Consider the following 22,982-nt stretch of genomic DNA (forward strand, 5'->3'; position numbering starts at 1 on the left):
GTGTACCCTTTTTTTTTTTTTTTTTGGCCGCCATATTGTACTGCGCAGCTGGAATAGTGTTTATCACTTTACTAAGCAGCCAAGATGGTTTTGTCATTATGCTACTGCTACATTGCTTTACCTCTAATGGACTTCGTAGCCAGGACAGCATGTAACATTTCTGTCGTTATCCTACGACTATGTCATCTTAGCCTCATTGACTGACTAGCCAGGAGAGCTTTTGGCCACGACGCCACGGCTATGTTGCCAAGCGACATCATTTTAGTCATATTACGCTCTGTAGAAGTATTTAGTCGTAACAGACTGTGCAGCTGCGATCGCCTTTGTTGGTATAATGCTACCGCTACATTGCTTTAGCCATGACTGACTAGCCAGGACAGTTTTTGTCGCTATGCTACTGCTATATTGCTTTAGCTGTATTTTACGAAGCAGCCTAGAAAGTCCTGTACCACTTTTGTCGCTTTGCGATATGTCGCCGTAGTCATATTTTACTGAACAGTCAGGTGCAGATGCAGCCGCTTATTGTCGCAATTGGACTTGTTGTTTTGTGTCAGTGGTAATTAGTTGGGCCTCATTTTTACTCCGCCGGCCGTTGTTGCTGAAAAAGTCATTAATCATGGTGGCGAACGATACATCCCAAGGGTGGAGGTGTTTAGCATCACAATGGCATTCCAATAAGATTCCTCAGATACCTCCAAGTCTAGAGACACAACACACTCCTCTGTAGCTTAATATTAACTTTGCAATTTTGCAATGTGAATAATGGGAAATAATTTTCGTCAAAAACAACTAGTATTGGAAAGGTTCTGATGTCAGGGAAGAATGAAGGCAAAAAAGTTGTTCTAAGCAATAGAAGAAATAAAAAGTAGGTCTGAGGTGAAAGGAAGGAGGTCAAGAAGGCAGAAATACACATTTAAGCAAAGGATGTAAAAATACATGAGTCAGAAGGTAACAAGGGTGAAAGAAAGTCAGGTGGGAAATGATGCCAGGAAAAATGGTTTGGGGGAAGAAGGCAGAAAAACAGGTTAGCTGAACAGAAGGACAGATGCACTAATAAAACAGGTGTAACAAGGAAAAAGAGAATGAAGAGCGATATAAAAGTAGTTTTATGCGGTTGAAGAAAGGATGGAAAAATGGGTTTGTGGGAGGGAGTAAGGAAGGAGGAAGGAAGTTAAGAGAAGAAGGGAGTCAGGGATGAGACAAGGAAGGAAGAAATGAAGGTAATCATTCTAAGAAAAACAGGTTTGGGGTAAGCAAGGTGGAAAAGAGGTAACAAAGGCAAAGGAAGACCGAAAGGTTGGTTCAACTCCACACAAATGTATTCATAGAGCACTTCAACAACAACAGGAGTTTAAGCAATGGAAGAAAGGACAAATACATGTAACAGGTGTACCCGAAGGAGGGAATGAAAGATGAAAGACAAAACTGTAGGTTTAAGTGGACGATATATGTCAGGATACATGATACATAACAGAGAGGAATGAAGGAGGTCAGGGAATAAAAAATAATTACAAGTGAAGTTGGGAAAAGTAGTCTGGGAAAGGAAAGGCAGAAAAGAGGACACAAAAGAAAGATCGTAGGGAACAGTAGGAAGGATGCATGAATACAAACAGGTATAAATGAAGGTGGGAATTAATGTGATGACAGGAAAAGTAGGTTCAAGTGAAGGAACGATGAGTGAAAATATTTAGTCATAAAAAACAGAACTGAAGGAAGGAGACAGGAGGCTGTCAAAGAAATGGGTAGGAAATGCCATGGGGGGAAACAAGTATAAAGAGAAGCAGGCAGAAAATAGGCCACAAATGAAGGAAATACGCAAGTAGGTTTAAGTGCTATAGAACTAATTTATACTGTGCCTTCCACAACATGGGTAACAAATATCTCTGGTGTGAGAGCCCAAAACATCCGGTTGTGACTTTCACAATAAAATTCCAGTTAGCCCATGAACAGGCGATCTCACGTGTAGGACTTTCACACTGACAGCCGTCGGTTATCGATGATTAAAAAATATATATATACGTAGATTACTCTCAATAAAAATCAGAGACAGTATATTATGAATAAAATTTGACATATTAACCTTTGAAACAAGTAATTGACCAGTTCTCCCAATTTGTGCTCGCAGGTGTCAGCGGAAGCTTGACGCCGCCATGTTCCAGAGAAGGAGGCGGGCGAGTTCAGGGAAGAGACGGAGCCACCCTGTCAATCACAATAAAGGAACCACGGTAGGGGTAAACTCACTGGTAGGAAAAGCTCGGCTGGCGGAGACACTCGAATTGGGGCTTCTTGTTGTACCTCGTGGTTGCGGCGGCCCCCATTCCTCCTTCACCGTCACTACAGTCCCACCACCACCCCCGAAAACTATGAACCGGTGCGGCGCGGTGGGACCTTCGCGTCGCGTCCCGCCAACCGGGAATCGCAGCACTTTTTCGGGCTTCAACTACTAAACGGAACTTAGCACGGTTTTTTTATTCTTGTCATTTTATTTTGGGAGGTGTGTTTGAAGGGGGTGGGAAGCGTCACCGAGGAGGCTGCTTCAGCGTTTATTCGACATTTCGACTCCCAACAGGCGACTTTCGAAAGACCCACTGGTAAACTGCCCCATTACAAGAACACACAACAAAAACACAAAATTGCACTTTTCACTTGAAACGCGCCCCATACAAATGAACTTTATTATCTTCTATTGAGTGCTCCTTTGATTGTTTTTTTTCTTCTTCCCAGGCACAAAAGGACACTCCCAGAGGGCTCCGGAGAGCTCAATTCTCTTGCCGAACTCCCAGACGGGGAGAAAAGCCAGCCAGCAGCAGCAATGAGCGGGGGAGACGTGGTGTGTTCAGGGTGGCTGCGAAAGTCACCTCCGGAAAAAAAGTTGCGACGTTACGTAAGTGCACCTTTCAAGAAAGAAAAATTGATCTCGTTGTTGTTGTTGTTTTTACGTTGCGACACGGCGAGGCGCGTCAAACGGTCAGCGGATGTTGCAAAGTGTCAACGGTTATCTGGCGTGCTTAAACAACACGTCATGGCGTTGATTTCCTTGTCTTTGATTTGCCTGAGTTTCGTTTGAATTGAAAGTTACGGACAAAAACTGGTACTTGAAGGGAGCACGTTGTTGTTTACCTGGTGACTTTTACCTGGATCACCCTAAAAATAGTTCATTTACCTGTTTATGTGTAGAAATCAGTGTGTTTAATAAAATTAAACTAGAATGCGCCCTAGAGCAAGAAGTGGCCGACTTGCTTTTTCCCCGATTGACGTTCAACAGTACAAAGAAGCAATGTAGTGAAATACAGTGATTGCTGCATGTGCCTTGAATGCAAGTCTCGCGGCGTCCATGCTTAAGCACAGCTGTGCACTGTGCATTCTGTTCTTGTATTGTCAATCTTGGATGTTGTCGTTTTATACTGAAGCGTGGAACAGCCAATGTGAAGTAAACATTTTTGATGCGGCTGTGTCTTTCGAACGTACTGCAAAGTTGTTCAATTAATTGCTTTACTCCTTCATTGCTAGGCTACCTCCATATCACTTGAGCCATACTGTACGAAGCCGTCAGGACAGTGAAGCCTGTACCACTTTGCTACTGCTTGGTTGCTTGAGCCACGTTGTGCTGAGTAGCCAGGACAGTGTGTGTCTGCTTTGTTGGTAGGCTAATGCTACATTGCCTTAGCCATGTACTGTGCAAAATATATGAACCTAGCAGCATGATACTGTAAACAAATGTCATGGTATGGTGTTGTCCTCAGCTCTGGAAGCTGGGACGACCTTTTGTTGGAGATATTTAATATTGGTGTGTGTGTGTGTGTGTGTGTGTGTGTGTGTGTGTGTGTGTGTGTGTGTGTGTGTGTGTGGTAGCTCCAACACATGAGGACTTATTGATTGCCTTGGATAGATAAGAGTATGGATTACAGTTTGGAGGCTGTGCATCCACAACCCTCCCTTGCTGGAGATTGTGGACAGGTTCATTTACCATCAAACAACTGCAAAATGGGTATTGCGAAGAAGCAGTTTAATACAGTCATCCAGACAAACAAAAGAGATGAGTAGTATTATCAGTTATTCTTTGGAGAGGATTAAGAATATATTGCCGGTGTCAGGCCAAAACCCCCTATGTCGAAATTTGGTAAATCTCATATTTTTTTCATAATTCTTTTTGTCAGTCCACACGTTATATATACACACTGACTAAAGTTGCAAATGTGGCCAATCCAGCGAGCATAAAATGGCTTGCTCTCTTTGACATGGATGGTGAAGTCTCCAGAAAAGTGGTGTTGCTCCACCATGTGTGTTCATGTGTCAGTCGCTACTAAAGACGCGGCTATTGATTCTAACAGCTAACATGTCAATGTGGTTTTGTATTGTTTGTTTGTTGGCTTTCAGCTAAGCAGACTTTCCTAAGTCCGGTTTTAAATGCAAATTGTGGAATTCTCTTTGTTTTAGTTGGACAGTCACTTTCAACTGGGAATGGCATTCAAATAGTTTGCTGAATTGTTCAATATTTGTCAACCTGCTGCTGCTTTTGAAGTGAGTTGAACCTAGTCCACCACCACCATACAGCGCTCGCAAGTCAAAGCACAAAGTCGGCCGAATGACTGTTCGTATCTTAAGCTGGGTCATTTTATCTCAAGGCAAAAATTTGTTTGGGAGTATTGAACCACTACAAGGGTGCAAAGAGAATGATATTTCTAGACAGCGGCAGGGAATTGTCCCCATTTTATTTTCATGTTGCTTCTCAGCCATGACTAAAGATGGCACCTCGCTCGCCATTTGTGACCACAGCTCTCCAAATGTTGGATCAAATGGCTTTTGCGAAGTCCAACTGATTGTCAAGTGTTGGGGAAAGGGCTTGCAACAAATAGTGGACTCAATGCAAGTTGACAGTGTTGTGGCATTTATACAATTTCTTCCATTTGGGGGTGCTGATTACTCTCTTAGGAGTTTGCAATTCGGTCAGGATTTATTGTTTACGCGGGGGCCACGAGCCAAGATTTGATGTCCATTGGGCATTTGGTAGCCTTGGAAATGTTATGTCGTCGTCGCTGTCGGGCTGAAACCACTTATGACCAAATATAGTCAATTTCATATATATTTTTTTCACAAATCTATTCTAATGCACAAGGAACCATTACTGGATTCAGTGTGTACAAAAGTATTAAAAAGTCAGTCCATTAGTCTTTGGGAAATCTTTCAGGTACCACACCTTGGTAGAGGAAGGATATGTAGTCAAGATTTCCAATATAATATTACATTCACTAGCGCACCATACATTATTTGTCAAAAAATAAATAAAAGTAGCATTACCTCAATATGTTAACATAACGCAGGGCATGCAAACACCTGAAAACAATTCTAATTTCTAGTGGTGTTGATGATAAATAAAGCTTTAAGATGAGCCCTTAATACTTGGATTAAAGCTGACACACATCAAAGTTTTCTCGTGTCTGTGTTCCTGTCAATTTTCGCCATTTGCTCAGATTGCACCATGTATGGCCGGCACTATTTTACCCATTTACTGTTTCGCTCAAGGGCTGGAATGACAATAAAAAAGCCTCTGGATTCTTAAAGTAGTCTCACCTTTGAGCTCCGACAATCAGTGAGCAAAGTCAAAGTGTGTCTGATAGTAGCCACGTACTACACACAAGGGTTTGGAAAAAGAAAGTTTCTATGAACAAAGTAGTCTTCAGCCAAATGTTGAAGATAACAGGCTGTCTATATCGCACATTTGGCTTTTTTTTGGGGGGGGGGCATTTACAATATGGACCCAAAAATGACCATTCTAATATATTATGTCATGTGACCATTCAAGTATTCACTGTGTCCATTTGCTTTTGGTTTCGTTCCAAAGAACGAGCACCTTCTTCCGAAGTAGTCATACATTTACTTATGATAATGGAACGAGCTGTATGACGCAATGCATCAATGTCAATTTTTTGTTGATTCGCCTGAAACGGACAGGCACATTATTTCCGAAAAATGTAAACGCTTGTAAAACGAGAGACAATGAGAAATCTGGACAGTGTGCATCAAAGGATTAACTCCACATGTTGCAGCATTTATTTCAGAAAGAAAGACGGTGATCATTCAAGATGTGACTTGAGACTACTGTTTGAGTGTTAAAGGATTAAGTCTGCATGATTAGCTTTTTCTTTGGCTTTATTTTTTATTTATTTATTTTTTGGGGGGGTGGCATTTATTTCAAAAGGACTTTCTCTTCATACAAGTCATGGAAGGCCTTCATTCAGAAAGCATAAAAGGATTAACGCCACCCGTTTAGCATTCTTCTGACGTCGCTCTGCATATATACTTTCTTATAATGAGGCAAGGCAACAGCGCCTGTGTGAAGTTGCAGGTCAGTTTTTGTCTGAAAGAGACAGGCAAATAAATCATGGCTCTTCTGTTACGCATTTGATGTGCCGTTTTCTTGGGAATGTATGGAATGTAAAAACTGCTTCCATCCCCGAAAGTGGAAAATTGTTGGGTCAACTTTACACCCACCATTTTGTGCTAGTAACGTTGATGCGGATCCTACAGATTTGTAAAATTACATGCTTTTGACTTTCCCTATTATCTCTCTGCAGTACAGTTTTAGGAGCATAATGTAATCGTGGGTTTTTTTGTTTTTTGTTTTGTTTTTTTTAACCATCACAGTCCAATGACAACCACGTGTCACCGTTGTGTTTTATCGCAAAAAATGTCAAAAAACCACACCAGGAATGACTCTCATTTAACAGAGGTTCCATAAAATCATATCATTTCACAATCAATGGCCCCTGTGTGATTATTTTATTTTAACATTGTCTCCGAATGGCACTCGATGACTAATGAAAACACTTGGCGAATGTAGAATGACCAATCTTTCCACCATCTACTTCATCCCTTTTCTACGGTAATAATTTTACCCGATTTGCCTTGTTTTGTCTGGCCAAAGCTGCACAGGTCATTACAATCCTTCTTGTATGTTGGCATGTTTCCACTTTAGAGTGCACCGTTTGGCCAGGTGTATTTGTTTGACGCTCCAGGCTATAGTTGAAAGCAGGCAACGATCAAACCCGCCTCTTCACCGAGACCTACGCCTGACATATGGTACAGTTTGTCACGTTGGGAAACAATTGTCCGCCCCGAAATGGCGACGTAGCAAGTGTGGAGCAAAGAAAACAAAAGGCTCTAGATTAAGCGGCGGATTCATTAAATCTGCTTAGCAAGTGGAACTCAGAACAAACAAGCACTTTCTGTTGTACCCCCCACCCCCACTCCTCAGATCCCCCTCTCCGAATGCTCCATGAGACAAACAAGGTGGCCAAACAGGATGCAGCTTCATGGCGTTGGCCTCTCTCTTAACCTAGCAAAGATGACAAGCTGGCGGACAGGCATCGCCGCCGCAACGCCTCCATTTGACGTCTGTGAAATGGCTGTTCCCGGCCATTAATAATTGAATGTCCATTACAAACAAATAGCCATGAATTATTCATAGCGGTGCTGCTACAATTGTTATCCTAAGCCACCCACTTTTGGGAGTAGCACCCCTGGTGATCTACATCGACGTATCAGTTACACGGATCCACCTTTTCAGCAATATGTCAAGCGGAGCACGTAGCAGAGGAATCAGGCATTTATTTGGCTGTGCTGTCGACCCGGATCTCATGGAAGGTGGGGAAAAGCTGGAAGACTTTCACACAGAGACACAGCATCCCGCAATCACATAATTTGTGACATTTGCTCATGATGAATGGAAAAACAGCATGTTGTTTTATAGAGAACCCAGCAAAGGCGGGATACTACGATCAAAATTTCACACTGTGACACAGCAACCCGCCACTGGATATTTGGATAACGACAGTGTCCGGTGTCTGGTTCGACATGTAAAAATGGCCATGAGAAAATTTGCAGGCTCCATCACATTGCCAGCTGGACTTGTCGACGATTGCCATAACTGTATTGGCGAAAGAACAGTCCGGGTGCTCATGTTGCGTCACATTCCTCATTTCGCTGAATAATTTTCTTGCTTCTTGCGCGACCTCTTTCGGGGGAAAAAAACAATTGAGTGAGTCTCCATTGTGGAAAGCCTTCCACACAGTTGCTGTCCCGCTTCATTTATGGCTCTAGTACGACTTCAGAATCCGGATGGACTTTTGATAGAGTATAGACAAACTCAAAGTTATCATGTTGAAAAGTTTCATTTTGTTGTATGCTTGATTCACCTCGAACGCGTGTGTTTAGCGCGCACAGAAAAAAAGGGCCGACTTGAGCTGAATGAAACTGAGGCCTTTTTAACTGATGGTACAAACAGGAATGTTCAACTTGGGTGGGCAGCACGATAAGATGTCCTTGAGTTCCTTCCAGTGGCTCAATTCATGCGAAATCTACCCATTGAATTAACAAGGTATCCATTGTTTGTACCGAGAGATGTTTTGGCCTCTGAGGGGCGTATTGGTGGGCCCATCGAGCCACCTGAATTACGGCCGTGACACTACATCCGAAGCTGGTTTGACATTGTCCTTGTTTTATATGGCAGGGCCTTTTGTACAAACCATTGACATGGGGAAAAAGTTTGAAAATGGCTGAGACCCCTATGTGTAAGTCAGATGTCATTATCAAGAAAAACCCAGACTGCGGCGCGTGCGTGGTATCTGGAAAACTGAATTTTTGCAGAACTGTCCAGATCACGGAATACTACCCGACCACACCTCCGGTGCGGCTCTGCTCCTATGCCCAAAGGCAGAAAATTGCCAGGTCGTCATTGGTTCCTGTGCCTGATGTGAGATTTAAAATACGAGTCTGACAGTGAAAACTGCATAAAGTGGCGGAAGTGAGTGTCAACTTCACATCCATGTCCCCAACAAGTGATGACAAGAGTCTGCATGCGTGGCTGTGATACTACCGTCGCCAGTGGAAAATTGGCTCCACGTTGACTCCATGCATCGTCTGCTGTGATTTATTAAATACTTTTTGGACAATGACAATTGCCGTAACAGGGCGTGTTGTTAAGTTTCACGGCCCATTTGTGGCATCATGGAAATAATACACTTTGACTACATTGTTCCAGATCTGATACTATCTCCGAAGACGGAAATCGGTCGATTACCATTTTCAAGACTGCAAAGTATGAGTATTACCCGTAAAGCTGACGGTTACAGAGTTTTCCAGATCAAAAGGGATATTTTTTCTGGTGGAGCTCAGCAACCAGGCCAGAACGCTTCCCCGCGCACAAAAAAAAAAAAAAAAGGGACACGTCTGCACTGATTTCTTATTCTCCTTTTAAAACGAAATAATTAATAACCTGTCTAATTTGTCCACCGTGGAGAAAAAAATAGATTCAGCAAAGTCGGACCATTTATTTGATGATATGCATTCCCCAAGCGCTTGTAAAAAGCAAGGGGAAACTCCTTCAGCTCAATACATGTGCTGCGCCACAATGGCTATGAATATCTCTGCCATCCCTGACGGGGAGGATGGAGAGAGAAAGGGATGAGAAAAAATACGACACGGCCTCTAAAGCAACACCATTAGCCGGCCTCCGCAGAGAGCAGCTCTCTGTTCTCTTCGCTTGCTTTTTTTTTTTTTTTCTCCCTCATCCCCCGTTCCCAGCGCCTCTTGGCAGGCGGCGACTGCAAGGAATGTGAGCCTGTTCTGTGCTCGGATCCTCTGTAGCCTCTTTTACTCCCAGATCCTGCACAATTGCTGCATCACAGCCATAACAGCCTGTGCCTTTTTTTATACGGAACCCAGAAAAAGCAGGATATTGTCCTGACAATTTCCCACAAGGGACACGGCGTCCTGTCATGAGATTTTTCGATGACATCACCGTCCACGTCTGGTTTGATTTATAAAACACTGGTTAGACATTGCACGGCAGGTGAAGTGAGTCTTAATCCCTGACCTGGCATGATGGAATAATATCCTAACGTGCCTCTTTTAAGGCTCTGACACCATCTTACGAAACATTTGCGGGACAGCATCAATTACCATAAGGTGGCGAGAAAGGGAATCCCGAGCGTTAAACTTCACACCCGTGTCCCGGCATCTCGGCATAATCCCCCGACATGCCTGTGTTTCGGTTCTGATACTAGAGCCACGGTCTGAAAATTGCCAGGTCAACATCGGCCTCTTGTTTGAAGAAGACATTTTCCCAGACAGTCACCATTGCAGGTGCCATGACGGGATAACTGAGTGGCAGGTGTTTAATTCCACATTCTGGTCTCTGCATCATGGAATAATACTCTTGCATCATACCTCTGTTACTGCGCTGATAATATCGGAGAAGGCAGAATATCAATAGGTTAACTATAGTACAAGCGTCTGTTGCTCAATAAATGAACAATTACCGTAATATTTCAAGAGAGGGCACTTGGTATCCACAGGTGACGTCTCTGATGCTATGTCGGAAGACGTACAAATTCCTTTTCTGCCCCAGTGCCAGCAAAATACGTATTGGACAGCAATGTGGCGGGACAAAGGAGTCTCAACTGTTGAACTTGACACAGAATCATCGCAGAATACCCCTGACCGGGCTCGGGCGCAGTCCTCGAAAGTTGAAAATTGCCGGTTTGACATCAGTGCCGGCATTTGGTGGGATTTATAAAGACACGTCAACATTTTGTGTGACAGGGCGGGATACATCCGTTTCGGGCGTTTAAATGTACCACACCTGTCGTGGCATCACGGACTTGATGCTAACTAGCTCTTGATACTGCCTCCGTAGGTGCAAAATAGCAGGGTCGACTTCTTCAGTGGTCGCGTCTGCTGCGACATGAAATACTTGTCGAGCAGCATCAATTGCCAGGCCTCGCGTAATGCCCTTGAATGTGTCTCTGATACTCCCTCTTGGTACTACCATTGCATAGAACGGCGACATGGACAAAAGGCGCACGCACATATGACAGGCTTTATAGACGGCGTAAGGATGGACTTGCCCCGCAACGCAAACGTGTGATTGTTGTTTCTGCAGCGGGGCGGGGGGAATAGAGGAGCCGCTCCCTGGCGCCCCAGCGAGGCTTGGCCGCCTCTTCCTGTGTGAGATGCTGATGGTTACCAGATGGCGGGTCGGGGGGGGGGGGGGGGGGGGGGGTCTTACACTCTTTATGCTGCTTTACTGCTTGTCCATCTGGGATGGGCGCGCGAAAATGAATTTCCCTCGATCGAGGGCAATTAGCAGAATAGTCAACGCGAGGGTTGAGCATTTCCTGGATGGGCAATGAGGAAAATTAACGATCAGTTAATCGGTTTCAATGGCAATGCCGTGGAAGAAAGCTATAAAACCGATGAATTGATTCGGCTGCCGATACGCTGTGGACCAAACCTCTCATCATCTTGAAGTGATCTGTCAAAAAAAATAAAAAATAAGCTAGATTGGCCCACGGTAGAATCCAGACCCTGCCAAGGCGAAACAGCCTTTAACATGTCATCTTCCATGAAGCGCATAACAGATGGCTACATAATTAATAAATTGATTAGTCGACTAATCCCAAACCCGGAGGTCGACAAAAGCGATCTCGTAACAAAATAAACCTTGAACTCATTCATCACAACTCCACATTAGCTAAATAGTCCTCAACGTGTCATCATGAATGAAGCCCATAAAAGATGTCGGAGTGACTGAATCAATTAATCTCCCGATGAAAAACCTGCTGGCCAGATCATCAAACGAGACACAATAAAACGAGAATGTTGCTTGCTCAAACGCAGACCCCCGCCAAGGGTTAAAAAGCCACTCGCTTACGAAATGGGATCATGTTCTTTCTTGACAACTGACGACCATAGTTCTATGACCACATTCTCCTCAGACTTTTGTTGTCCTTTTCCGTGTGGCCCGAAACTCCTTTTGTGTAATCTTTGTGGTGGTTGCCAACTTTTAGGAGAGGAGGAGACTGCCTCACAATCCCTGCATGGTCGGCCTCCTCCACAGAGAAATATGAGAGTTACCTCGCTTCACTGAGCAGGTGTTTTCACTTTGTCACGTATAAGAGAAAAAAAAACACACAGGAGATTCACAGTTACAATAAATGCTAGATGTTTAGAATTCTTTCAGGAAAAATTAAAAACAGTCCAGGCAGCTTGTTTGAAGATCAACTGTTGGCATAAAAATAGAGGCCTAGCAAAAATAAAGAAAAAAGAAAAAGTGTGCTAATTTGAAGCCCAGAATCATATGGCTGATTTTTGACGGCGAAAAGCCAACTCATGTGATGGAATAGTAAACGTCCATCCACGAAAAGAAGATGCAACCTCTACAAAGGGAAAGATGGAGCCCAGATTCAAATCGTGACCCCCGGGAGTACGATGCAGGCGCGCTAACCACTCCTGCACCGCGCCTCCTCCGTATAGTAACCACTCACATTTTAAAAACGTTCAGCTGTCGTTACACAAACACTTGCGCATAAATACAGCTGGCTCTCTCGCTATGTGGCACTGTGAGATCTGACCCTCGCCGCCGTGTCTGCAGCCCCTAATATAGCCCATTGCTGTCAAGCTTGCGCAACCCACTACGCACACCACCGTCCCCCTTCCCCGCACCCGTGTTGTGTTGTCCAACAAGGGTGCGTGTTTGTCGAGCCAGAGCAGCGTCTGTGTTAGATTGAAGGATGGTCAGCCTGGAAAGCCCATGTGAAAAATTGCCACCAACTTGTGTAATTTCCCCGTTTGCTGTGAGTCAGACGCACGGGGGAATGGTCGCGGTGGCTAATTGTCACTGTTTGATGCCGTTATAGCCAATTGGGTCAGGTGCTTTTACACTTTTTCTTTTTACTTGCAAGTGACACAGTTCTGATGTGTGCCGTGGCTAAACAATGAGAAGAAAAAAATACAGAATTAGGCCTCTTTAAAATGCAATAAAAAAAATGGATATACATCTGACACCTGCTAAATTTTCGAGAGAGAGAGAATCTCCATCCATATTTCTGATGCACCTTATCCTGTCAAGGCCCCCCCGAAGCCTATCCCAGCCGTCATTTGAGCAGTAGGCGGGGGACACCCTGAACCAGTTGCCAGCCAATCGCAGGGTACTCAGAGACGAACACCCATCTGCACTCACACCTAGGTACAATTTGGAGTATTCTTGCATGTTTTTGGAATGTGGGAGGAAACCGGACTACCCGGAGAAAACCCACGCAGGCATGGGGAGGATACCATGCAAACTCCACACAGGAACGCCACAGCTGGAATCGAACCTCTGCACTGTGAGACTGTGAGGTCAACGTGTTAACCACCGGGCCACCATATATATACTGTATATATATAAATATCAAATAAAATATGCACACACTGTAGCTCTGACGTCCACTAGTCGTCCTGTTGTGGCAACTGTCCCTCTTATTGCATTAGAGTTACTATGGTGCTTCATGATATCTTTGGCCTGGCCTCAAGCCCGTAGACGTGGTTAAACCTGCACGCATGTGTCCTGTACACACACACACACACACACGCGCGCGCGCTGGGAAAGACACAGCGACGCAGTCAAGACTCCGCCTCCCACACAGTATTCTTTTGCAAGCTGATTGGAAGCTAAGACACTGGACGACCTGCTTTGCTTGCCCAAAAGGCGTCCTTGGCTTTAAACCTTCCCTGGCACCTGGTTTTGGATCACTGGTGTCTCTTTCAAAACCTGTGGATTCCCCCTCACGGTCTTTTGGCGCAGTTGGATAAACGGCAAGCAAGTTGATCAGATCCAAACACTAAACTTCAGGTCGGTCATCTATCTGTCTTACTTGTGCAGTGAATGCATGTTCTTTTTAAATGTTTTTTTTTTTTTGTCTGTGGTTCTGTTTTACCGGTCAACAGCAGGTGTTCCATCCACAGGTTAAACCATAGTTTTACTTTTGTTGATGTATTCTGCAAAGATAATGATTCTCACTTTTGCACCTCAGGGGTAATGATTTGACAATATTTTTATTTGTAATCGGTGTCGATTGTTGTGCTGTTGAATTAAAACGAAACGAAAACGGTGCATAACCTCTTTCTACAGATTTTGTGTTGTTTGATTGGAGGATACATTTTTAGCATGATCTAGATCCTTTTTCTGAATCTGGATTGGGGTCATTTTTCCATTATAGCTATAAAATTGATGCTTGTTCTAAGATAAAGCCCTAAATTTGATTGCCCCAAGAACAAAACAAAAAAGTCCTCATCAACTAGATTCATTACAGAATCACAATCATTTTTTTGGAATATGTCCTTGTATTTTGATTAAATTTACTCTGTCACAAATTGAGAAACTTGATCGCAATCCTTCATGGAATCCGGATCAGGGATTTTATTTATTGAATTATGTACGGGGCGGCCCGGTAGTCCAGTGGTTAGCACATCGACTTCACAGTGCAGAGGTACCGGGTTCAATTCCAGCTCCGGCCTCCCTGTGTGGAGTTTGCATGTTCTCCCCGGGCCTGCGTGGGTTTTCTCCGGGTGCTCCGGTTTCCTCCCACATTCCAAAAACATGCATGGCAGGCTGATTGAACACTCTAAATTGCCCCTAGGTGTGAGTGTGGGCGTGCGTGGTTGTTCGTCTCTGTGTGCCCTGCGATTGGCTGGCGACCGGTTCAGGGTGACCCCCGCCTACTGCCCGAAGTCAGCTGGGATAGGCTCCAGCACCCCCCGCGACCCTAGTGAGGATAAAGCGGTTCGGAAGATGAATGAATGAATGAATTATGTACGGATGTATGTCTGTGTTTTTTTTACCCTTTCATGCACCCTGTAACATGATAAACTGTCCACTCTAGAAACCGCTGTCCTTGAAAAGGTGAAATGGGGACAGTGCACATGAATCAACATTCCTGTAAATGTGCTCGTTTTGGCTCGTTTTCCAACTTTTAATTGACTAGAAACGTAGCTTTTGTCTGACAAAATGATTAACTCATACTCATAATCTCGCTCTATCAGAATCTGGATCAGGGTAATTTTTGGAGCATGCATATAACTCGAAGGTCGAGAATTAAAAAATGTTTTTTTTTTGGAAAGGACTTCAGTTCATCGGTAAATACAACACAATCAATGAATTTCGAATAACTTTCACCCAAAAAGAAATTGACTGTTGTTTCGTATCACGTGTCGTTAACGTTAAGAGCCAAAGCTATGTGAACATAGCCCATTGAGCTTTACATGTAGGAAGTGCTCCAAACAGGTGACGCACAGTTCATTTGGGATGCATTTTCCTCAACTTTCTTAAAGGCAGCATTGTTGCTCGATTTCATAAACATTAGTCACTGGGACGTGAGTTGAAATGATTGATTTTGTGTAATTTCAGAATGTATCTTCGTGGTTGGATCTTATTTGTTTGCTAAATCAATGGTCCGGGCCTGTTCTCAAATTAGCAGTTCAAAGCGGGAATGGCCGTTGCGCAGTTGTTCACGCGGCTCAGTTAAGAGGGCATTTACGCCATCCCCCCACCTGTTGGTTCAGCTCACGCCACCTGACCTTTACTTCTCGAATGGTGTGGGACAACCTTTAAGCTGGCACTGTGTGTCTACCAAGATGGCTGCCCGCGCCCTGTGCTTTGCTAGTTGTCACCGCCGGAAGTAAACTACTATCACTGGTGGCTTCCATGGCGATTCGATCAGCCATGCATAGCAACATAGGACGGCAGCCGCAACAACACAAAATACAGGTTTCTTGAGATAGTACAAGGTCTCGGGAGACGGAATACTCACCGAAAATGACGTGCACCTATGGCGGCAGGCTTGAATGACAGCGTGAACGTCTCTGCCTGCTCTGAACTCACCTGCGCTGCTCCCAATGCAAACATAACCAATGACTGACTTGGAGTCGGCTTAAAAAAAGGACATCTCTCCTTAAAAATGAAGACAAATTTTAATTTTGACACAGATTTTCTTCCAAAATGTCATGCACAAAGCCATTTTGCAAGGATGGTGTCGTTGACACAATGTATTGGCTTTAGTAGGCTGGCCAAATCTGGACCTTGAATTTGACACCTGCATTGTAGATGCTCGCTTGCAATTGTTTTCTTTTGTTCTTCAAGCATGGTGGCGCTTTTAAAATTTATTTTGTTGAAATTTAGTGTTTCCAGAAAATGTTGGTCAGTTTGCATCTGGATAGATGGATTGGTCGATATTTTATTCATCCCATGAGGGAAATTGGAGGCCGTAATACTGATTTAAAAATCAATATGACAAACCAGACTTAATCTTCCTATTGGCGTTAAAATTTGTTTTGAACAAATTACCACAGTGATTTATTCACATTTGGCCGCAGACATTACTTTTGCGGTCACAACTTGATTTCGTCAGTGGTCGCAGCGAAAGCAGGATCGTGCCGGGCCAAAGGAATGTGTTGAATCCCAACCACGCAGCTTTGACATGCGCATGTGACCCAGCGGGTGATATGACTTAGCCAGGCCGGCAGACATGCACATGCAGATAGGACAGGGCATTAAAAACAAAAAAAGTTCAAGGTTGCGACTTATCTGGTGTGTGTGTGTGTGTGTGTGTGTGGTGGTGGGGGGGGGGTCGTCATTCTGTTGGGAAGACGCAACAACAAACGGGAGATATGGCGGGAATGAGAAACATGTCCTGTGGTTTCACAGGAGAGGATAAGACGAGCGGGGACACACACACACACACACACAGTCTCCTCAGAGTATGCAGATTGAATAGAGCTCACTGTGGGATGGACAGTAATTAAGCTCATACAGTCTGGGAATGATTTTCAACAGTGATTCCCATTGCTTCGACAAAGGCGCTATAGTCATCTTTGGGCACTTAATGTCGAGGCACACAATGTTTCTGTAGCCTGAGTGTGAATGAAAAGAGCACATAGTTATTGTTTAGCCATGCGATTTCTGGAAAAAAAATTCTGTGTCTGTCGCAGTGTTGTTTTTGGCAGCCATTTTAGAGTTTGTCTTCGTGTTTCGGGCAACAAATGCGAATTTGTTTTAGTCACATTTTAGTCATTCCTATTCGTGATAGTTTTAGTCGACACTCCTCTTGTTGTCTGTTGTCTGTTTAAGAGGGAGGAAATTTCATCTGTGCTGTAGCACATTTGACAATAAAGTTGTACTTGACTTGATTAAAAACTCAAAAAGGTTTTTGTCAGTTTTAGTTCAAAACAGATATACAAGGTTTCCTTCCACCCAATAACAAAGCCTTTCTGATCTACTAAGGATGATGCATTACACACAGATAAAGTGGCAACAGTGGAATCAACGTTCATTACTCCAAAATAAGACAAGAACCAAAACATTTTCCATGGCAATTGTTGTGGCTTTATTTCTGTGACCCAACCCGCTCAAGTACAATGAACGAACACGACGTATCCTATGCCGAGGTGTTTCTTTTGTTGCTTGTGCTGTCTGCATTACGGCTTGTACACCTGTTAAACAATGGTAGATGTTTTCAGAGTGTTTGTGGTGTCGTGTCTGAAGTGCCGCCTCATCGGGAGACCCGTCAGAGACCAGCAAAAAGTGCCTTTCATCTATTTATTTATTTTCAACACACCGTAGGACCAACGACTGTGACTTAAGCCACACACAAGTCATAGAAAATGTGCTGACAAGGTCATATAGCGGACATAGCAAGCTCAAAGAGCAGCTTTCTCCTCCTAAGAACTGGATGTTTTGCTGCAAACCTTAAGTGTTCTCGCATTTGCAGTTTATTTACAAATGGCAGAGACTCAAATCAAAAGTGCTGACACGGTTGTCGACTACGGTTATTTCGCTAAATATGGAAGGAAGTGGCCAAAAATGACTGGGCTGCGACGCTGAAGCAGTCATCATTGTGGATGTTTTGATGTGGTTTTTCCAGTTAAAGCCTGACAGTGGTGTGGCCTGCCGACGGCATTATAAGCTGACTTCGAAATAATCACTTGCAATGTAATGTAACCGTGCTGCTCTTGCTATGGGAACCACTTAGGGCTGTCACAAACTCATCTTTGTGGAATCGATTATCCCATCGATGAATACGGGGGAATCCGTGCGGATTGTGGGCCTAACACTTACCCAAGTCCTCGCCCTGACCTTTATTTTAGCTCTTGCTGTTACACTAAGACTAACACTAACCCTTCCACTTCCATTTAGCGATTACATTGATTGATTACTTACCCATAACCGAAACCCTGGTGTTCGGCATGTTCATTCACCGGGTAATGGGCACATCGTTCATGCTAATCGTAGATCGTGGAGAAACCTGCATTCGAGTGGAAGCTGTTTGAACCCGCCGCGTTGGCACAACTCTCGACACGTTGGCGAGGAAAACTATTTCCTCGCCGTTTTGCATAATGACATTGTGGGCTGCTTTACTACCGCTACTATTAGCATACAAGGAATTCCTCGCCTTCTCCCTTGACGCATTCTTCTCGCACGTTCCCTTTCAACAGAAAGTGAAGTTGTATTGTCAGAAATGTCACAAGAGAGAGCGGAGGAGGAGGAGGAGGTGTTGCCCAGTTTCAGGGGACTGTCAACAGGTGTGTCGTGGAAGGTTTGGCAGAGGAACAAGCCCGGGCACGCTCTCGGGCCTCACCTACTTAAAGTTCACTCAGTGACGTTTAGTCCTTTGAGCTGAACAGACGAGACATCGGCCTCAGAGCAACCAGGCGCCGCTGTAACGTGTCACGAGTCTCCCCCACCCCCAACCCCCTTATCTCTGTTTGAAAGCGCTGTACAGTATCTCCAGCTCCATTTGTATGAGTGGACAGGCCGCGAGCGAGGGAGCAGCTAATTAGATCACGGCCAAGGCAACCTCTCACTGACTGACAAATGTGATTTGTATTCCTTTTCATTGGACCGATTGGATTAGACTTTTGGAGCTGAGATCAGTTAAGGTTGCCTGCCACACAGAGTGCAGCAGACTAACCAGATCAAAAAACCCCCCCCCCCCCCCCAAAAAAACATGCGACAGAATAGAAAATGGATGGCTGTCTTAGCAATCATGAATCCGCCCACAGTTACTACTTGTAGCATCAAACCTCATTCGAAATCCATCCATCCATTTTTCTACTGCTCATCCAGAGTTAGGTTGCAGGGGAAGCAGGGAAGGCCAGGCTTCCCTCTCCCCAAGCCATTTCGTCCTGTCTTCTCGAAGATTCCCAAGGCGTTTCCAGGCCAACCGAGGTCTCCGTGCCCAAAAAAAAAATGTATTCATGTATAATACGTTTCAGAAAAAGCGATTGAACGTTCCTTTTGTCACACTGTCGCTTGATGAGATCTTGTAAATAGCATTATTAATAATTTTATCAGTCGTAGTATGGGTTGCAATTATTTTTATTTTCACCCTGTACATCTTTTGCCGGGCCATTTTTCAGGATGGAGTTGATGTTTCCCACTGAGGGACGATAATTCCCGCAAATTTAAATATCTCAACAAGGCACACCGGGTTGGACACCGTGACAGCGGTGGCATATTGCCGACTTTTACAGGCAGTGTGTAAGGGCCCTTTGTTACTACCTCCTTATTAGAGAAAATGCCTTGTTAACTTCAGTTCAAACAGAAGGGCAAGCTTGGAAAGAGGCAGTGTGAAAGGGCCTTGTGATGCGACCTTTGAAGCTGGAAAAATTTGACAGGTCAACTTCATCCTCCATTCCGTGTCTGTCATACCTTGCGTGCTTGTCATTTTAAACCAATTTAGTCTTCTCCACTGGTCTTTGGTGAGGCTCATGGAAAGTAGGTGGGTGCAGTATTTGGCACGAGGGTGTCGTTGAGTGGAGTCGTGCCTTGATATTTTTGGTCACCTATCTCGTGAGGCTGGCGTAGGTGTGTGTTTTGTGCAGAAGTGTTGCGCGGGTTAGGGTGGGCAGTTGTTGCCCGGTGAGGCGGTGTGTGTTATTTTCAGTCCATTGTGTCTACTTCCTGTGGGTCAGGGGTTATTGGAGTAGGGTGTTGCAGACTGGACAGGAGTAAAAAGAGGAGGAGAGGGAAGTCGGTGCGGTCGGCAGGAAGCGCAGCCACACTCGACGAAAAAAAAAAAGGGGGGGCTGGCCGGTGGCTCTCTCGGTTGCGCTGCGTTTTTCACTCGGACTAAGCTGCAAATCCAAAGGAACGTTTGTGAGATAACGAGTAAGTGATTCTGTATTTTGTCTCGGACTTACTCATTTGGAGTTGTCCATTTGCAAAGTTGTGAGGTTATTCGTTAACCACAATGTGCAGTGCTTGAGCCAACAATACGCCAAGAATTGACAGTTAGAAGAGGTCATTTGGCCTTGAAGGCAGTCTTAAAATTGGCACTATTCAATGTTCCAAATCAAGTTAATCTCATGAAATAACGTTTACTTTCATACATTACGGGCCTCGGACTTTAACGGCTTGCTCATTTTGGTAGCGCATGGCTAATCTCTCGCGACCGACCTAAGATCTCCACCACGTGAGTGCCGTTGAACCTCCTGACACCGGAGGCAAAAACCACAGTTGCAATGCTTGTCTTGTCCCGATAAATTTGGTCGGCAACTGTGATCCTAATACTGTGTGTGGCTGTCTTAAAATGTCCTAAATTGTGCTCTTTGTCCCATGAATTTCGGTGTGGTATTCAAAACAAACACTACGGTTAATGTGCTCCTATTAGCACGTCTTTGCCAGTGCGCGCCACAACAACTCAAGCCTCCACAAAACGGCCTTACCAGTATTAGTAGTACAGCGTTTATCCACTCGAACATTTTAAACAGAATCCAGCAAAGCAGGAGATTGCCACACAGCAAACGGCATCCCGCAACCACTGAATTACCGGTAGTCATTTACAGCCCGCCTCCGTTAGAGCTTTGATACAAGATGGATTGTTGCCGGGTTGACCTCGTTCCTCCATTCTTTGTCATTGCCGGAACAGCAAATGAAAAATATGTTGTAAAAGAGATACATTTCATTGCCTCAGAAGCTAGACAACCATTCCGTGTCAGTGCTGTCTATTCAGAACAGCTACATGGGAAGATACGGTGAAAAACGACAGCTTTACAGACAAATGGAGAATATGATACTCGCTCTGGAGCTTTACTGGTTACAGTGCCACTACTTCCAAATCCGAAATATTGCCTGGTAATTTTCATGTCCCCCTTTCCGTGTCCGTACAATTAAGACAGAACAGCACAGGAAAAAGGCAAAAAAAAATAAAAAGACGACTGACAGAATATGTGTACAAAGCTACCTGTAAATTAACTCCAAAGTCAGATGTTTACTAGGTTGACTTATTTGCCCCATTCCTTGCTGGCGACGTTTGCACAGAACAGCACCACAGAAATTGGTGACAAGTTGTCTGCTTTTACCTCTTAAGCCGAAAGATTGGCTCGGTTGAATTCATACATTGCCGTTTGTACAGACCAGCAACGTAGCAAGAGGAGGGAAACTCAGCATTTACAGGTGGTGTGAAAAAAAAGTTTCTTTCTAATACTCTGCTCAAAAACGTAAAGCCGGTTTGATCTCAACCTCCTCCATTCCGTGTCAGCTTTGTTTGGCCGGAACAGTCTCAAGCGAAAATTGCAGGTGGTCTGAACAGGGCTACTGATGCTACCACTGAAGTAGTTTTGGTGCCATTTATAGAGGGAGGATGTGTGTGTGGGGGGGGGATGCAAACGTTAAATATTTTCTGTATCCCAGTCAGTTTATCAACTTCGAGTCACTTATGAGCCATTAGCTGTAGCATTTTTAGCTAAATGTAAGTCACTTCTAAAGATAGCACCTGACTGTCCCCACTAAAACAACTGCAGTGACAAAAGGGGGCAAAACAGGAAACTTTTTTTTTAGTCCGGTGCGCGTGTGTGTGTGTGTGCGTGTGCGTGTGCGTGTGTGTGAGCAACATATGAGCAGGAAGATTAAAAACGCTAGCTACGTGGAAACTTCCACAAAGGGATGTTATGTTGTCTTGTGTGTGTATTTCTCTTCCTCTTTGGCACTTTCACAACCTATGTGCATGTTTCTGGAATTGCTGCAGGGGTAGTTGGTGAAGGGGGTAGGGGGTGCGTGGGGGGGGGGGGGTCTAACACCGTGAGCGCTTAAGGGCTGCTTTGATGTGACGACGCCGGCCCGCGTTAATGTTTAAACCGGAGTTAATACTTGACCCTTACTTTACTCAACTTTCTTGAGTGCCTGGATGTTTTACGGGCAAGTCAACGGAGGACAAGGCACCGAAAAGAAAGGAGAAAAAAAAACAGTCATGCTTTTGAACATCAGGAAGACTTCAACTACTCATTTGTCTTTCCTCTCGCCGCACTTCTCCTCTCTTTCCCTTCTCTCTCAGCCTTCCCCTCCCCTGCTGTGTCGTGTGACCGATCTAATGAATGATATGGAATGATTCTGTGACAGCGAGGCACCTAGCGCCGCCTTTTCGAAGATGAGAGAGGCTTGCGCGGCGACCTTGGGTGACAATTCAAACTATTGGATTAACTCGCATGCTGGTACTTGGCAGCAGGCGTTTTCTTCTTGACCAGAGGACTCGACTGTGGTAAGAATCGGCAAGTTTTGTGGGGTGTGCCGGGGGGGGCAGCTGAGAACCATTGTTAGTGCTCTCAGTCTGCCAAAACTGAAAGATTCACCATTATGCTAGCATTGGTCCACATTTTGTCCAAAATTGTGTGTGACTAGAATGCGATTTTGCCCACCGTTAACGCAGACGTCAGCGGCCCCGAACGAAGACTAGAAAATTGGGCTACTGCCAAAAAAATTGCATGCAATGAAGACTCACGGCGTTTCAGAAAAGACTTTACTCGAGGAGAATTCCGATCTTAATTTCGCTATAAAAACGAAATTGGATTGTTTCTTATTGAATCTCATTTCTTGAAATGGCAAAGTTCAAATTGCATGTGCTGTAAGATGAAATCGATTTTTTTTAAAAAGGAAATATTTCACCCCATATGTAGTTAATTTACAGTATATAATGAGTTTCACTTGTTGACGTGAACTACTGAAACAAATTAAGTTTTACACAACATTCAAATTTTTTTATTTATGGCGGTACTTATATAGCTTACAAATAAACAACGAAAACACTCAGCTCAATTTAGTTTCTACAAACCATGGACAGGCGACTTTGCCTACAATAACACTTAATTTGTTTGAATTCAGATTTGTTCAA

General features: G+C 44.3%; 1 protein-coding gene across 10 annotated transcripts in view; it reads left to right on the forward strand.

The window, feature by feature from the left end:
• The first annotated feature begins 2,141 nt into the window (after positions 1-2,141).
• Positions 2,142-22,982, forward strand: part of gab1 (GRB2-associated binding protein 1) — a 47,719-nt gene continuing 26,878 nt past the window's right edge. For 2 of the 10 annotated variants that reach the window (XM_086119915.1, XM_086119921.1), the window contains exons 1-2: positions 2,165-2,591; positions 2,725-2,884. In XM_086119915.1, the coding sequence (XP_085976041.1) occupies positions 2,813-2,884 (72 nt within the window). In that variant the 5' untranslated portion in view covers positions 2,165-2,591; positions 2,725-2,812. Of the gene's footprint in view, positions 2,592-2,724; positions 2,885-13,477; positions 13,673-19,897; positions 19,985-21,959; positions 22,353-22,982 lie in introns of those variants that run through there. The other 8 variants (XR_015101818.1, XR_015101817.1, XR_015101819.1 and 5 more) reach the window with 8 other exon arrangements.

The sequence above is a fragment of the Hippocampus guttulatus genome, chromosome 9, assembly GCF_054856545.1.
Source record: "Hippocampus guttulatus isolate MCC_2025c chromosome 9, RoL_Hgut_1.0, whole genome shotgun sequence".
Lineage (NCBI taxonomy): Eukaryota > Metazoa > Chordata > Actinopteri > Syngnathiformes > Syngnathidae > Hippocampus > Hippocampus guttulatus.